The sequence below is a fragment of the Apus apus genome, chromosome 4, assembly GCF_020740795.1.
Source record: "Apus apus isolate bApuApu2 chromosome 4, bApuApu2.pri.cur, whole genome shotgun sequence".
Classification (NCBI taxonomy): domain Eukaryota; kingdom Metazoa; phylum Chordata; class Aves; order Apodiformes; family Apodidae; genus Apus; species Apus apus.
This window is the reverse complement of record NC_067285.1, coordinates 58,385,342-58,403,022: the sequence shown is the minus strand read 5'-3', so window position 1 is coordinate 58,403,022 and position 17,681 is coordinate 58,385,342. Positions and strand designations below refer to the sequence as shown.

At 36.7% G+C, this 17,681-nt stretch overlaps 1 protein-coding gene across 3 annotated transcripts in view; it reads left to right on the top strand.

The window, feature by feature from the left end:
• The window catches only part of LRBA (LPS responsive beige-like anchor protein), a 406,974-nt gene that overhangs the window by 145,295 nt on the left and 243,998 nt on the right, over positions 1–17,681 (top strand). For all 3 annotated transcript variants that reach the window (XM_051619696.1, XM_051619697.1, XM_051619695.1), the window contains exon 36: positions 17,382–17,548. In XM_051619696.1, the coding sequence (XP_051475656.1) occupies positions 17,382–17,548 (167 nt within the window). The remainder of the gene's footprint in view (positions 1–17,381; positions 17,549–17,681) is intronic.

Here is a 17,681-nt window from a genome sequence, read left to right as displayed (position 1 = left end):
CGTGATCCGTATTCTCCGTATAATTTTCCAGTGTTTTTAATACAAGCAGCTTTGTTATAGAACTCATGCAGCGAATAATCTTATATATTTATATTTATATGTTATTCAACATGCTTAATGGCAATGAGCTTATTTATTAGAACAGAAGATTTTGGCATGGTTTCAGTGGGTATTCTGTCTAATAGTGTGGGTTATCAGCAATGAATCTTTACAGAACACACGAAGATAATAGATAGTGCAAGTTGGATGTGCCCTATAGTAATGTTACCAAAAGTCATAGTCTATAAGATTGGAGCAAGGTAACGTGGAAATGCAAAGGAAGTTAAATATACCCTCAGAGAAGAATAAGGCTTTAGATATTTCATTATGAATTAGCTTCGATCTCAAACTTAGATTTTTAAATAAATGCTGCTCTTTGCGTGGGTAGGTTAGGCATTATAGCACTGTCTATTGGTAGAAGGAAGAAAAATTTTGAATTCCATTTTTAAACACATTTTTGTTAGGTAATTTAAACTCTTTAACAGAGTGCTTAATGTGGAAAAGTTTTGTTTTGTTGGTTTGTTTGGGGTTTTTTGTTTGTTTGTTTTTAATTGGAGGATTAATCAGTTTTGTTCTGCTGCAGTATGTTGGCAAGTCCCGAACTGGAAAATTAAATTTCTCGTATTCCTGTGGTGGCAATTTTTAGGATTCATTGTCTCATGTGAGTCAAGGGATTCTGAAATGATAAGTTCTTTTTCCATTTAAACATTATAATATTTTCCCTGTGTTTTGGAAAGTGCTGGGATAAAGTATTGACTGATTATGAAAGGAGTGAAAAATTGTGGTTTCTCTTTCCTTATTCTTGAATAAGCAATGGGAGGAGAAGGAATGAAAACTTGCACTGGAATGCTGAGACATCTTTTTTCATTATTTCTGTTTTATATCAAAATACATTACAGAAATATGTCTGAAAGCAGCTTAAAAGAAAATTCATTTCAGAACTACTATCTTATATAGACTTTTCTGATGAAACAAGAAGTGATACTATCTTCATTACTTTTTTTGGATAATTTGGCAAGTTATGAGGCAAACTATGTGCAGAATAAAGTTTTAATAAGTAGCAATGTATTTGGCTTTCCAAGTCATATTTCATATGAGAAAAAGCTATTGGTTTTCTGATGCTAATGAAGTTTATTTATAGTTAATATTTAGTGTATAGCAGAATCTTAACAAGACTATTCCACATTTTATAATCTAGACCATGTTTCATTTACATACTAAGTGTAATTTGAAAAAAAATCCAGGAATGTAATAAAGATACAAGTTTTTTTCTGCACAGCATTTTACAATATGAGATTTTAACTTTTAATGGTCCTTTTTCTCTCCTTTTACACATTTAATACATATACTTCCTCTTCACTTTCTATGAATGATAAACTTTCCTTAGTATTAAGAACTTTTTACCCTCTTTTGTAAGTACTGTTACAACTGGCAGGAGGGTTGGAACTAGAGCATCTTTAAGGTCCCTTCCAACCTTAGTGATTCCATGATTCTATGATCATTTTACTAGACATTATCTATGAGCTTAATTAATCTACTCTCCATGGCTCTGGAAGTCTTAGCAAAACATCCTCTGGAATTCTTGTTATTTTAGCATTTGTAGACCCCTGAAACCTAAAAAATCTTCTGCCGGAAGGAACCAGAATCAATTCCTGCAACCACTTCTGGTTTATAGTTTTGCTCTGCTACTTCAATGACTGAATTGAAACAGTATAGGCATGAAGAAAATGGGGTTATTAGAAGGGAGAGCAGATTTGTGTGCTTCTGCTGTGATCTGTCTGCTAGACTGGAAAGAAAGAGTCCATGTCCTTTTGCCATGGCAGTGCATCTTAACTTTTGTGGGTGAGTGAAATCCATAATCGTAAGGCTGACAGGTGGTTTTCATTTTTTGTTGTTGTTTTTTTAATTATTTTTTAAAAAATTATTTATTTCACTACCACACAAAATCCAGTATAACAATTAGTGTATGCTTACAGGATTTGTCAACATAAATAAGGCAGTGTCTAAACATTGCTTTATTAGGATTGGTTTCTGTTTGTTCTTTTTTCTTTTTAATTATGTTGTGGTTTAACCCTAGTTGGCAACTAAGCACCAGACAACTGTTTGCTTACTCCCCCTCAATGGGAAGGGAGAGAGAATCAGAAGAGTAAAACTGAGAAAACTCGTAGGCTGAGATAAATACAGCTTAATAAGTAAGCAAAAGCTGTGCACGCAAGCAAAGCAAAACAAAACAGGAAATTCCTTCACTACTCCCCATCGGCAGGCATGTGTTCAGCCATCTCCAGGAGAGCAGGGCTCCATCACACGTAATGGTTACTTGGGAAGACAAATGCCATCAGGCCAAACATCCTCCCCCTTCCTTCTTCTTCCCCCAGTTTTATATGCTGAGCATGACATCATATGGTGTGGAATATCCCTTTGATCAGTTAGGGCCAGCTATCCTGGCTAGGCTCCCTCCCAGCTTCTTACACACTCGCACACTAGGAAAGAATGGTAAGGTGAAAAGTCCTAGATTTCTTAGCAGTGACTAAAAACATCAGTGTATTGTCTACATTTGTTTCATACCAAATCCCGTACTAACTCCGAAGCGTAGTGCAATTCTAGCTACTAAGAAGAAAATTAACTTTATCCCAGAGTCAAATTAGCTCTATCCCAGCTCTATCCCAAGACAAATTAAGAATTCTAACTTTCAAACTTTTTACTTAAATTCTTTCCAAGAATAACTACTAACATAAAATTGTGGACAGTAAAAAGTGAGTAAAATACAATAATCTATACTGTGGAATCTCCCTTCCACAGCAATGACTTACTGTGTTACTTCTAAGTGGACATGTGTCGGGAAAACAAGTACAGAAATAAGAATGTCTGGTCTTGTAATAATAATATGTGCAGGAATTATATAGGTAAGTTCCACTTATCACAGATAACTCTCCATGAATACTGACTTGTGATGGGAATTGCTCAGATATATAGAAAGAGCCATAGGTTCTGCCAGTGTTCTGGAGCAGGGAGCAATTTGGCAGTAAACTTGAATAATTTGACCTTTGTTTAGAACATTCAAAAACCAAAATCATATGGGAAGTTAACACAATGCATGGAAATTCCAACACTTAGAAATTCCACGCCTTTTAAAAATTAACCTACATTAATAATGTTTCACAGATTAATTGATTGCTGAAACTCAAGGGCATCTGTACTGGGCTAGACCAGAAGTCCATCAAAATCAGTATTCTGTTTTTAACAGAGTTGAGTAGTGCATGCGTAGGGGCAAGCATAAGAACAGTGCAATTATACAAGGTAGTTCCATGGTTCTAGCCAGGTGGCAGGACAAAGATTTGTAGTTGTGTTTATGAATTTCACCTGTTGTTTTATCTCCTAGTCACTGTATTAACATTTTTCATGTTTGTTTGTTGGTTTTGCTACCTTGAATTCCTTAGAGCTATCAGTGAAATTTGGCAGCTCTTCTGCTCTCCGGTCATTGCTAAATACATTTAATAACACAATGGGTTTCAATTGATGATTTCCCTTCACTTTGAATACCAGTTATTAATTTAAAAAACTTTCTTCCTTTGTTTTAATCATTTTTTATCAACATAAGGGTGCTTCTATATGACCTACTGCATTCTGCCTTTCTTTAAGTATCTTTTTGGCATTCAAACAGTGGACTTCATGAACTAGATCTTTCTTGTCTGTCTCCAGTAGCTTGTTGAAAGAAATCTAATGAAGCATGACTTCCCTTTACAAAAGCGATGATGACTCTTGCCAGTGTATTCATTTCATTGTTTGCTTTTTCCCTTAAACTCAGCTATCAATTTGCCTTTTACAAATTTGAGACTTACTGCCATGTACCTCCAGAGTCCATTTGGCATATTTCATTCGTTTGGTACTTGATGCAGTTTGACCAAGAACACTGTAGCTCACGGCTCAGCTGCAGTCATCCCTGAATCCTTCTGCATCACCTGAGTGAATATCGTCTGGTCCTAGCGGTTGGTCACTTGTCAGTTTTGTTTTATAACTTCACTGCTAGCATTTATCTGTGGTGGCCTTGTGTTCCAAGAGCTCTTATTATCCTTTGATCTTCTGCAAGCTCTAAGGAGTTACTTTAATGGGCTTACTGCTTGTGTTTTGTTTGAAAAATAATTTATTACTGCCTTATATGCTTTTATACAAGTGTTCCTCAAACTCTTTTGGCCTGCTTCATTCTGCTTTTGAAGCTAACATACCATAGTTGGCATATTTTTCTGTTTTCCTTCTTTGAACAGACTTCTTAAAGAATGCCATTTTCTTACATTCTTCCTTCTCTGCAGTGTAACTATTCAAGCTTTCTTTGGTCTTTTAAAAAGCCTTTTGATGGATGGCATACGTTTCCTTTGAACCCCTAATATTGTATCTTTTTATACAGTTTTTATGTTGTCTATTAAAACATTTTCCATGTTTTGCTGCATCTTTTTATGCTCATAATACGAAAACTAAGCTAGCTAGCTAAGAAATTTCTTGCTTCAAATTAGATGTTCCCATCAGAAATGGTGTTGTTCTCACCTATTCATGAAAAATAAATCAGCAGTGTTTACCTTGTTTATTATTCATGTACCGACTTTTATGGTAGCTCATGCCAGACAATGATTCTAAAAAACTCTTAACTAAAGTAATACAGTATATGTAGAGTGTAAATTTCTAGCATTAGCCAGGTAAATATCCTATTGTGCTTAATTGTAGATTTTCTTCTAAAATTCCTGTCCAACGATAGCTTGCATTACGTACCTGTTTTATGAACAAGTGCTTTTCTTTTTTTCAATCTAATAGTTATCACATCACCTCACTTTTATTTTACTAGGCTAAATTAGTTTTATTCATCTAGGCAGACTTTGGCCTGTTTAGGAGACTGGTTGACAGAGTCCCTTGGGAAGCAGTCCTAAAGGGCAGAGGATTCCAGGAAGGCTGGATATTGTTCAAGAAGGAAATCTTAAAGTTGGCAGCAGAATATCTGCATGTGCTGAAAGACAAGCTGGGTGGGGAAGGAGACTGGCCTGGCTGAACAGAGAGTTTTGGCTGAAGCTCAGGAAGAAAAAGAGACTATATGGCCTTTGGAAGAAGGGTCAGAAACTCAGGGAGACTACAAGGATGTTGTGAGGTTATATCTGGAAATGGGCCTGGGGGGATTGATTGACAGCCAGCTGAAGATGAACCAGCAATGTGCCAACAGCATCCTGGCTTGTGTCAGGAATAGTGTGGCCAGCAGGACTAGGTAAGTGATCATCCCCCTGTACCGGCACTGATAAGGCCACGCCTTGAGTACTGTGTTTAGTTCTAGGCTCCTCACTAGGATATTAAGGTGCTGGAGTGTGTCAGAGAAGGACAAAGAAGCCGGTGAAGGGTCTAGAGCACAAGTCTCTTGAAGAGTGTCTGGGGCAACTGGAGTTGTTTAGATAAAGGTGAACTCAGAGTCCATCCTTTTATATCTAAAATGAGATTCTTTCCTGCATTTCTTTCATCTACACTGAAGGTCCTGTGCTGTTTTATTACCACGATGTCTTGATCTTACAAGCTCCCTCTCCTTTTCCTTACAGCTCCTTTATGATCATACAAGTCTGAATAGCTTAATATCAGCAACTGGCTGTATCGCTTCATTTTATCACTCATTCTTCAGACTTTTTTTTACGTTTATGTTGAACAGTCTGAAGGGATCACAACCAGGAATTTTACAGTTAATGTTGGTTTGACCAGAACGTTATCTAGTATTTTCTCTCATCTCTTTCTGGAAGTAGCTTTTCTGATTCTTGTCATTTACCTTTCCTTTGGCTGCTTCATGATTTGCTTTTCTTTTGTGATGTTGGTATAGATAAGTGATTATACTTTCCTAAAACACTGCTTTTAAATCAAAGTAGTTTACTCACAAGTGGAGAATTTGTGCTTATTGATGTTTTAAGAGCTTTTATGGAATAAAAAGTTAGAGTATACTTACGTTATTATTTGTACAGTTAACATTTCCATTGAAAGTGAAAATATAAATGTCAAAAACACTCAAAAAATGCCAAGATGAAAGTTTTCATTTTTGTATGCTTACAGGAACCTGAAACTGCTGTAACATTCTGGTTTTGTTTCTGCTAAAACAGTTTATAATGAAACAGTTTGTAATAGCACTAACTTCCAGGTAAAATATATTCAACCAGTCTTTATAATTCCAGAATTAGTGGAAACACTTATGTCTTTAGATTCTTCCATCAAGGCACAGGGAGGTGAATTATTGAAAAGATAAAAATAAATTTGTTTGCTTTCTGTCAGAGTTCATATCCACAGCCAACCTTGATAGAAGACCAGAATGATTTAGACAAGTTTGCTTTGGAGATTCATAACATATGCTTGCTGGACAGAATTGAGTTATCTGTGCTCTGGGGAGTAAGTTATTGTAGCAGGAGCTGACAGAGATGAAGATAACTGAGGGAAATTCAATTACCTTTTAGTGTTTTCCTTCTAATAGGATTCTTAATGTGAAAAAGATCTTTAGATGATGCTCCTGTGTTGCTTTGTGAGATCTGCTTTGATACCTGCATCCAGAATAAAGTGAACTCTTCTTTTCAGGCCTTCATTAAGGATGAAATATGCATCTGATTGCTAAATGAGCGTTAATTTTTGTTCCAACGTACTATAATTTGTATTTGACAGTCTTCTGGCAGCAGTCATTTCAAAACTACAATTTATTTTATGATGTTTCTGAAGGTGGCTTGTGAAAATCAACTTTGGGGCAAGGTGAGAAGTAAAACATTAAATCATATGCATTAAGATGCTGAGATGTTTAGGGAAGTTCATCAGTAGAGCCTGAAGGCATTTACAGTAGAATTTTTCCATGTTACCTATATTTCTTAGTCACCTAGTGTATTTTTCTCTTTAATTTATGGTAATGTTACTGAGGAGGAAGTTCTGCAAAATACTGCATCTAGCATGATAGTTTGTCCTGAACTGGTATTTTGCATTCCAATGACAGCTTCAGCTGTTCATTGAGAATGCTCTGCTCTGAATACAAAATGTAGTTACTCCATGAGTGATGGCTGAGAGTAATTGTTTATAAATAAGGATTTTACAGCTGAATTTCTAAAATGATCTTTATTTTGAAGTAGATGAGGCTTGGAGTCCATCTGGGATCCTGGGAGGTAAATGGTGGAAAACTGTAAAGCCACACCCAGTCAAGGGTAACATTCCTGTTAATCTTTTATAAAGGTAGCCTTGTATTTCTGAGTAGACCAATACAGCTTTCCAAGGAAGGGAACAAGACTTCACTAATCAGAATTCTTAACAGGAACTGAAAGGTCCTTTCGTATTGCAAAGCAGTGAGATAAAAGTGGCAGTATAGCTTAATTTTCATCTTAACTTTTCTGTATTAGCTTTTAAATGGGAATCACTATAATTGATTTAGTAGAATCATAGAATCATTAAGGTCGGAAGGGACCTTAAAGATCATCAAGTTCCAACCCCCCTGCCATGAGCAGGGAACCCTACCACTAGATCAGGTTGCACAAAACCTCATCCAACCTGGCCTTAAAAACCTCCAGGGATGGGGGATCAACAACCTCCCTGGGCAACCCATTCCAGTTCCTCACCACCCTTATAGTGAAGAATTTCTTCCTAATATCTAACCTAAATCTCCTCTCAGTTTAAAAGCATTACCCCTTGTCCTATCACTACCTTTGCTGGTGAAAAGTCCCTCCCCAGCTTTCCTGTAGGCCCCTTCAAGTACTGGAAGGCTGCTGTAAGGTCTCCCTGCAGCCTTCTCTTCTCTAGGCTGAACAGCCCCAACTCTCTCAGCCTGTCTTCATAACAGAGGTGCTCCAGGCCTTTGATCATCTTGGTGTACCTTCTCCAGACCCTTTCCAACAGGTCTATATCTTTCTTGTGCTGAGGGCACCAGAACTGTACACAGTATTCCAGATGGGGTCTCACCAGAGCAGAGGGGCAGAATCCCTTCTCTGGCCCTGCTGGCCACACTTCTTCTGATGCAGCCCAGGATGCAGTTGCTGTCTGGGCTCCAGCACACACTGGTGGCTCATGTCAAGCTTCTCATCTACTGCCACCCTCAAGTCCTTCTCTTCAGGACTGCTCTCCAACCATTCTTCCCCCAGCCTGTATTTGTGCCTGGGTTTGTCCTGACCCAGGTGCAGGACCCTGCACTTGGCCTGGTTGAACTTCATGAGGTTGGCACTGGCCCACCTTTCCAGCCTGTCAAGGTCCCTCTGGATGACATCCCTTCCCTCTTGGGTGTCAACCACACCACACAGATTGGTATCATCAGCAAACTCACTGAGGATACACTCAATCCCACTGTCCATGTCTCCAACAAAGATGTTGAATAGCACTGGTCCCAATACTGATCCGTGAGGGACAGTTTCTTTTTTCTGCCCACTTAATCTGATTCTTTTATATAAATGTTTATAGAGTAAGTTCACCTACTTATTTTTCTCTTAGACCTCAGTAGAAGGAATCTGAGCCAATCTCTTTGAGATGGTCTTAAATCATGAAAAGGAAGATCTGTTTGGCAGTTGCTTTTCAGATGATCACTGTGTTGGGGAAGGTGCTAAGTGACTTAAAGACCTCTGGATTTCACTGTTAAACTGAAGTCCTACTGGAAGTGGCATAGTCAGTCTGTAAAATTTCTTACCCTTCAGAAAAACAAATTAGCCTCACTGTTCTGTTTCACACAAGGAAGAAGATACATTTCCTGATACTTTCCTTCTCTCTCCCATCTTTTTCCTGCTCACATTTCTAGCCCATTATTATTTAACTTTTTAGAAAATGCATCTTCAAAGGCTTCTGTCTATCTTAAAAGACAAGACTTAGGTATCTCTTGTAAGTATTTTAAATAACTGCCATAAAGGCTGTATAAAAGGCCATCTTCTTAATCGACATATCCTGCTTTTAAAATATTTGGACCTGCGAAGAATAAATCTCTTGACTCTTAATGAAGGGCAAGATTGGAGCGTAAGTTAGAAACTTGTGAATCAGCAGCACGGAGCCCGTAATGCTTCAACTTAATAATTAAGCGAAATGTTTCTTCAGGTACAGATGAAGTGCAATGACTTAGTGGGGGTTTTCCCTTGCATGGGAAGGAAGTGCTTTGCCAGCAAACATGTTTGTCCTGTTTAGCAGTGTTGCTGAAGGACATGTGCCAGTTAAGATGATCATTCTCCATGGTGAGAAGCTGAAAAAGTCTTGAACTGTCAGAGATCCAAGACTACTAAGTTGGCTCTTGGAGTAAGTATGCTAGAAGCTGCTGAAGGACAGATGGGTTACCTTTTGGGTTGTGAGTTTGTGTTCATGTCTTAATGTTTCATAGCTGAAGTTTCACAAAAGATTTGTCAAACATGGCATAGAAAGCTTTTAAAACTCCTTCTGTTGCAGGTGCAGAAGGATAGGTGAGGTGTTCCTACATCTACCTCAACTGCCATTATGTATCCCTGTGTATACATTGATTGTATTGTGTGCTGATGGTAGTTTTCCCTTTGTTTGTTCTTAGTGTCTAGTGAATACTAGACTAATGTACAGAGTAGAATATTTTCAAAATGTGCATTTGATTCTGTATATACAGAACAAAGTTATAGAAAGAGAAAGGAGAAAGGCAAGGCAAAGTACCTTTTTTTTGTGGATTTTTTTGTTTGGTTGGTTTTGGGGTTTTTTTTGCTTTGAACTTGGTACTGAAGCTTGTTGGAGATGTCATTGGCAAGCAATCAGCCATGGCAAGATAGGAAACGCTTATGCCTAAGTGTCTTGTTATCTCAGATGAATGTGATTTCTCTGTTCATGAGTTCATATATTTTGATACATTCTGAAGCTCCTGGATTAAAATCAGAGTTGTGTTCTCAAACCAAGACACTAACCAGAGAAAGTTGAAAAGTGTTTGAGGGGAACTATGTAGAAAGTAGAAATAGAAACACATACCCCAGGCTGCAGACATATCTCAAGGGGCTAATCTTTGTCTTCTGGAAATCTGGAACTTTGTCATCTTGGAAACTCTTTTTGTAGAGATTTTGGCTGTAAATAAACTTGCTGTGCATGTGTTTTGCAAATTTATAAGGAAATTAAGTGAGTGTTATGTAGCAGGAATATCAAACAATAAATATCAAAATCAACAGAGGTATGTTGTTTCTTTTTGCATTGTATTTTACATGGATGTATTCATATGGATATGAGTTCTTATATAATAATAAAAATTAGTCCTATATAGGTATACATATTCCAGTAAGGTAGGTGTTGAGACAATTAACATAAGCCATGTGTTCAGTACTAATATACCTAAGTATTTATAGCTGTATCTTTGGTAGCTATAGAAACTACAGAACTTTAACTCATGTTAATGCCATTCACTTTGTTATAGCCAGAGGCTGAATCCACATTTATAGATTAAAGTAGTACAAGTTATTTTGTAATAAGGTTCCAAATTAGCTTTTGGTGTATCTGCTTATCATCTGAATAATTCTGACTAAATTTTTCTCTTCTATGTGCTCTTGGAGGTTTAATTTATTTAAGGTTTAGGTTTTTTTTTTTTTCTTCTTGTTTTGGAAAAGAAGGCTGGCAAGATGTTTCCAAAATAAAGATAAAACAAATTACTTATTTTTATTTAATTGAGAATTTCCATTATTTCCATGTTTTGAGGTATTATTGTTTTCTCACTGTCAGAAATGTATGTTTTGTCCCATTATGAAAAATTACTCAGAATTCATCTGACAGAAAACTTGCTGTTATGTTGTACTCTGAGGGCTTCTTAGTTAGTAAGTTGCATTGTTAAAAAATACTCAAGATTGTGTGCTACCTGCTCTTTGAAACAGCATTTAAGGTTTCTCTGTGCCGTCTGAACTGCATGTGACTCTCAATCTGTTCAGGTGTCACTCCGGTGCCAAGTCTTGATGCTGTAAATTGTAAAAGAACTATGCTGACAGTAGGGTGTCTAGAAATTCTCGGGAAGTAATTATTTGGCCCCTGGGACCAAAACTGCTGGACTACTTTCTGCCTACCTTACCAAGGAGCAGAGGTCCTTACAGTGCCTTAGTGGAACAAGAGAGTTGGAGAGATGGTGGACACAGTTACTGAATGAGGACATTTCAGAACTTTGGTTCACTGGGATTTATTGGAAATATGCTATCTGGCCCCTGGTCTTTCAAGGATTTTCACAAGATCTTGAACAATGGACTGAAAACCACAGCAAGACTTAGTTGGCAAATGTTTCCTGTGCTGACAGCACCACCATTGCAATGTTTGATGATAACTTCCCCTACTTACACCTAGTATTCATACTGAACAGAGGAAGTGTCCTGATGCTATTGCTGGAGTAAGGTACCAACAGCAAGGACAAAAGGTGTAGTTTGTGTGGGAATTCTGAGAAAGAGCCTCCAGATAAAAGAGAACAGAAAGAAAAGCTGGCGAGCATTGAAAGTAGAATTGGGACAGTTCCCTAGGCCAGTCTGTTGCATCTTTGAAGACTGGACCTAAATACTGTATTTCCTTTCTGGCTGTTACAGGCTGCTCACACATCTTTAACTACTGATTATAGATGAGGTAACAATCAAATACTGCTTTGGTTGAAGTGATAGTAGTCTTTGTATTTGGCCCACTTTGAGACTTTTTATATAGGTTTTAATGTGATTCATAGGTGTTTTTCCCCTTTTAGAAGCTTAATTTGCATAGAAAGGACAATATGAAAAGCTTGCAAAACCAAGTGTCCAAGAGTTATGAAAAATCAAAGCAGTGCAACCTCAATTTGGCCCTCACTAAATGTGTGCAGTGAATCCTTAGATTATGTAAGTGTATGTCTTATTTGCTGGGCAGAGTGAATTTTCCTTATTTTATTGGAGAGTTTGTCAGTTCCAGAAGCAATTCATGGATCTGATTAATTTGTTACATTGGTCTAGAAGTTCTTTAGTGAATACAGTACTAATCTCTATAGTGTTCTTGAAGCAGTTTAATGTCACAAGGTTGATGCAGTGTGGTTGGGAAATGGCTTAAAGGATCATCACCGCCTCCTTCTTTGTGTAGTAACCTGAGATCACAGAACCACCTATGTAGAAGTGCTGAGCTTGACTGTTTCTAGAACACAGAGGAATTGCACTTAGATTATTTATATCCTGAAAAATGCCTTGTACTTGGAAGATGTGGACCCAAAGGATCTCAAATTTAATGCACAAGCATAATATTTTTAGGGTCTTAGCCTGTTTAAAACCAAGAACATTATGAAGGGACTGCAGACATGAACTGTCTTTCAAAAGAGGGAGTGAGGAAAGTGTCTATCCTAGTGTATGCTTTGAACAGCAAACATTTGGGCATATGTATGATAAGAACTGGCTTCTTGGATTAAAGAAGAACATTTGTCCACAAGTTAATGTCCATGGCTAACAGTGATGCTTAGAGAGTTAGAATACTGAAATACTGTAACTGTATGGCAAGTATAGCAAATCCCAGTTTCTAGCAAGGAGTAAGAGCTCTTACTTGTTTGTGTAAAGCTTTGTCTTTGTGATCCAAGGGTGCCACAGTAACACAAATAATATCAATGAGATAAACATCAAAGGAAAATGTTAAAAAAAAGTGTATGATACTAATGGATACTGGCGAATAAATCTGATGTTATTTTTCTCTGCTGTTTTTATTTATTGTCAGTTGTTTTTATAAACAGTTGAACTCTTGTCTCATTTACCTATGCTGCTAAATTGCATTAATTTGAAAGATGCAATCTCAGTAAAACTTGTGTTGCCTAGTGCTTAGATAGATTTACTAAAGCTTAATACTGCAAGACTTAAAGGTAAAAAATAAAGCTGTTGACTCAGCACAGATTAAAACCAGATGTCTCTTGAGATCCCTGCATTTCTCTCTAATCACTAACCCAAATTGACTGTGGTAGGTTTTTTTTCTGGTCGTGACCATGGTTTTACCAGTCTGTTTGGTGTGATCTAAGTCAGCTGTGGATTTCCCCCCACCCCCTTGTGATTTCAAATGCATGGGTTTTTTTCCCTGGGAATGTCTGGTTTAAAACCACTTTTTTTCCTTTTCTTCCCCTGCTCTCCTCTTCCTCCCCCCCGATTTGTATTACAAACAGTTGATTTAGATGCAGATTCTTTTTAATCTTCAAATCAGATAAAAGACTGGAAAAGTGGATAAATGAGCTTTTGAAAACTATAGGTTGTGAGGATGAGAAGCTATTGCATTGTGTTCAGTCCATTAAAACAAGAAGAAATAGAAGAGATACTTTGATAAGTGTTCTGCTGGTGTTAACCTTGATGGCTATTATCGGGGGGATGATGCTATATCTATTTCATTGGCTTAAGCTTTTTTCATGCTGAGAGAAATCAATACTTTGAGTCGCTGGATGACAGAGGCATCACTTCAGAATTGACGGTGGCTGTCAGATGTTGTCATTGGTTGACTTTTGTTCGCTGTTGAGGTTTTAAGCTTTCATTTTTCTAAGTCTTATTCAGGAGTCTTTGTAAGATTTCCCTGGGTAGCATTTTTAGTCTAGACTTTAAATCTTGGGTCAGAGGTCAAGTGCAAAGATCTGTGAAAGCAGAGGATTGAGGAGCTCCTTCATTTACTAAAATACCCTTATTTGTAGGGAATTTGCGTTAGTGGCAAGACTACATGTTATCTTCTGGATGGCTTTTCCTCTTAAATGACACCTTCTGAGGCAGGTTGTTCACAAAGCAAGTAGCTTTTAGCCAAATTAGACGAAGGAATTGGCATATGTAGAACTGTTCAGTGATCTCTGCATTGAAGAACAGAAGTAAAAAGATGCCATATTGCTATTAAAAACCCTATACTATTAAACTTTTTCATGGTTTGTGGAAAGCATTACAAAGTAATGAAGATAGCACCATGCAGAGGAAATCTTTTACTTGGCAATTTTATTCACCTTGTCAGTATTTTACAGTATTTATGGAATCTTTCCTCAGAGTAGAAAGTATATTATTTTCATCTCTGTAACTTGGTTTTTGGATGACCTCGTGCCCTGTTGGAATTATGGTTCCTTAAAAATCTTCAGGCAACCTACGTGTTCAAATAGTCTGCAGTCTTGTCCAAGCAGGGAACAGGAGGGAGGAAAAAAACCCTGTTCTGCTCCACAGTAATGGCAAAGAGAAGGTTTCTGTTTCATCCTGGATGAAGGGGTAGAGAACAGGGGTCTTTCCACTTCCTGTGCTGTGTCGAACAATTCTGTTAATACACTTCCTCTTAGTAAAACACTTAACTGCCACTGAATTTAAGACTTTTTGTAGATAACCTGTGTAATGTACATACGAAAAGACATTTTTCTTCTTTCAACATTTTTGGTTTAAACATAAGTGTGACTGCAGGACTTTTGTGATGATGCTTTCATTACACACTTGTCCAAACAGATAAGAAAAATTTTGTAGAGTGTAGTGGAGGAAGTTTTGACAAATTTATTTGCATGCAACTGTATATCTAATTGTAAAACCATATTCAAGCATGACAGGGTGCATATTGCAAGTGCAAGAGATGAAATAATAAATAAATTATTAAACTGTAATTTTATTTATTTATTTTTTTACTTTGCACAAACAGAAATAAATCTGAATTTTTATCTTGCATAAATTGAATGATTGAGATTTATTGTGAAGCATTAACAGGTACCACTCTGTATCCTGGTTTGACATCTCGGGAAGAAGTGGGTCAGAGGAACCTGAAGGCATCTGGAAAATGAAAAAATACAGCAGAGAAACTGAGACTTTTTAGTACTTTCAGAATAGTCTAGTGGTGACTCCCTGCTCTGGGATGGGTCTCTCCATTTCTTTTGGTGGACCCAGTCTTCTTTCACTCATCTATTAACAATTATTTGAGAGGTCGAGGGGGAGAAGTAGCTTCTGTTTTTCTGAGTATGTGGCATATATTGTACATAGGAACCACTGAACAATTGATGAGTCACCTGTATGATCAAAGAGAAGATTATTCTTGCAAAACTTTCTTAGTGTTAGTAACTCTACATGTGCATGCCAGATATTTGGCAGAACTGTGGCTTCTTTCAGTTCTTATTTGTAAAATATATTGTAAAGAGTGTGCTATGGTTTCAAGTCCCACCTGGAGTGATGTTAAAATTTTATGGGATTTCTGCATGTGAATGTCTCTCAGTTTTGGTGAGCAATTGCAAATATCTATTCATATTAAATGCTGAATTTGCTGGAAAAAAAAAATTATTTCTATACATTTACATTTTGTAACAGACTGATTCTGTTTACATGGAAGTTGTCAGGACAATAAAATATAAATTTTTTTTATTTGAATGTCATAGCTACACTTCGAAAATCATTGTTGGTATTTAATGAAGGATGCATTCAAAATTACATCATAAAGAGACTTTTTTTGGAGAGGTACAAGTTCATTATATCTTTTACAAAACATTCTAGTTTGATTTCCATTTTATCATGTTTTAAGGTCAAATGTGACTTTAATGTTCCATAAAGAGACAGAGATTGATAATGGGGAAAGAATAACCCTCTAATGTGATTTATATCTATGGATTTTATGTCATATATGAAAAGTTGCTGTTCAAATTGTAAAGGAGGATCCATTAAAGAGCACTTTAAAACATTTTACTACTTAGCTTACCTTATACACTTGTTTTTAGAATTCTGCCCTTTCAGGCAACTTAAAAAGAAAAGCTTATGCAACATATGCAAAGTGCTGGAGAGAAATCAGAATCATCATGGGTGCAAAATAGATTAATGTACTGGAAAAGACAGCTGTATTTGAAAAAAAGAAAAAAGCTAGAAAAATCTTGTTCAGTGTTTGTTTTGATTTAGCCATCTTGTATTTTTTGTGAAGAAGGGTGGCAGAGGGCTTCATATAGGAGTGCAAAAGCCAATTTTTGATGTCTTTGACTTGGGAAGTCAGCTGCTCATTCTTCACTCCTTCTGGATGTCTGTTCATCAGGTGAGCATTGCTCTAAGGTGTGGGAAAAATTATGAGGAAATTTGTAATTATATTAAAATAGCTCTTTAAAATGTATTCATCTGTTAATACATTTTTGCTATCTAATCTATGAAAATCTACACAACCCAAATTTTATTTTACTTGTGTTTTTTTTCCCACATTCTTCCTATATTTCTCTCACTTTATTTGACATATTTATGTATTTGTATATACATATATAAAAATAACATTCACAGTCTGGCCATTTTTTTATTTGTGGCAGGTTTCTAATGCTCGTACATATAGGTAGGTTTCTATAGAAAAAGTGTTGCTACTGTTTTTAACATAAAAAGCATTATGATGTTGTCCTGCTATCTAAGCTTGAAGAAGTAATTGTACTAGTGGCTACATCAGCTCTGCTTCACAAAGCAAAAGTAATCTTTTTTTGTTGTTGGGCAGACATTTGTGTCCATTCTACTAACTAGATCACAGAATAATCCAATCATTGACAAAAGCTGAAATGCTTTGTCTGGCTTATGTGATATGTGGAGCTGCCAGATGAAAACTGAAATTAGAAACAGAGAGTGCTGAAGTGGGGAAAAGCTTTTCTTGTTTCTACTAGTATTTGAATTTCTTGTGGATATTAATATACAGTGGTTTAATGATGATCTAAAATTGGTGCCCATTTTTTTTAGTTGTGTATTAACACAAATTTTCAGAAGGTCCACCAAAACCAAAATGATAAGAAAAGGTTGTAACAACGAATGTCTCACAGTTCTGACTTTCAATTCTTATTTGCTCATATTTGGTTTTAAGTAGCTCTGCAAACAGAAGATGTATATACAACAGGTGTAGTGCAGCTAGGAAACTGATTTACTTTCTCCTGTTGGCCTGCAAATATGCTCAACTTCAAGAAGCCATCTGATAAAGATTGATTCAGTCTTCATATGCATTTTGTCATCTATCTGAAGATATATAGATTTTCTCCTTATTTTTTACAGTGAAATATTTATACAAAGAACAGCAAATGGTTGGATACCCAAATCTGATGGAGAGTCATGGAACTGGTCAGCTAGCTGGCATTCATTATTCTGAGACTTGCCTCTTTTTTTCATAGTGCTATTCACTTTATTTTGTTATAAAATAAAAGTAGTTGTGCCTGTGTGTTTTATTATGCATTCATACCACTAATGTGTTGGCATTTGCTAAATCTTGTGTGTATGCTACATAGTTAAAGAACTGGTGACAAACCAAGATCCTCTGCTTGACTCTCTGAACAGATGTACTCTGGGCAGCTACACAGTGCCTCAATTCTGAAAACTATTTCATAGTTTTGAACCCTTATTTCTCAAGGGTTCTCTGTAAGTAATTAATTATGAGGTGCCTCAGAGTTCCTTTGGATGGTATAATTAAAATGCAAAGTAACAAAGTCTTTATTTTCTTCCTAGTCACTGTGTGCCCAGTATTCTGCAGACAAACGGGAAGAAGAAAAAATGTGTCATCATTTGATAACGGCAGCTAAGTACCGAGACCAGGTGACTGCAACTCAACTAATACAGAAAATTATCAACATTCTGACAGACAAGCATGGAGCCTGGGGAAGCTCTGCACCAAGGTAAAGCATTTTTGGGGTGCTTTTAAATATTTATGAGAATTGGGCTGTTCTCAGCCATGCTCAGGTGATTTGAATTAATGTTTTATGGTCAAATTTAAAAGTAAACAGGGCTTTAATTTTTTTTTTTTTAAAC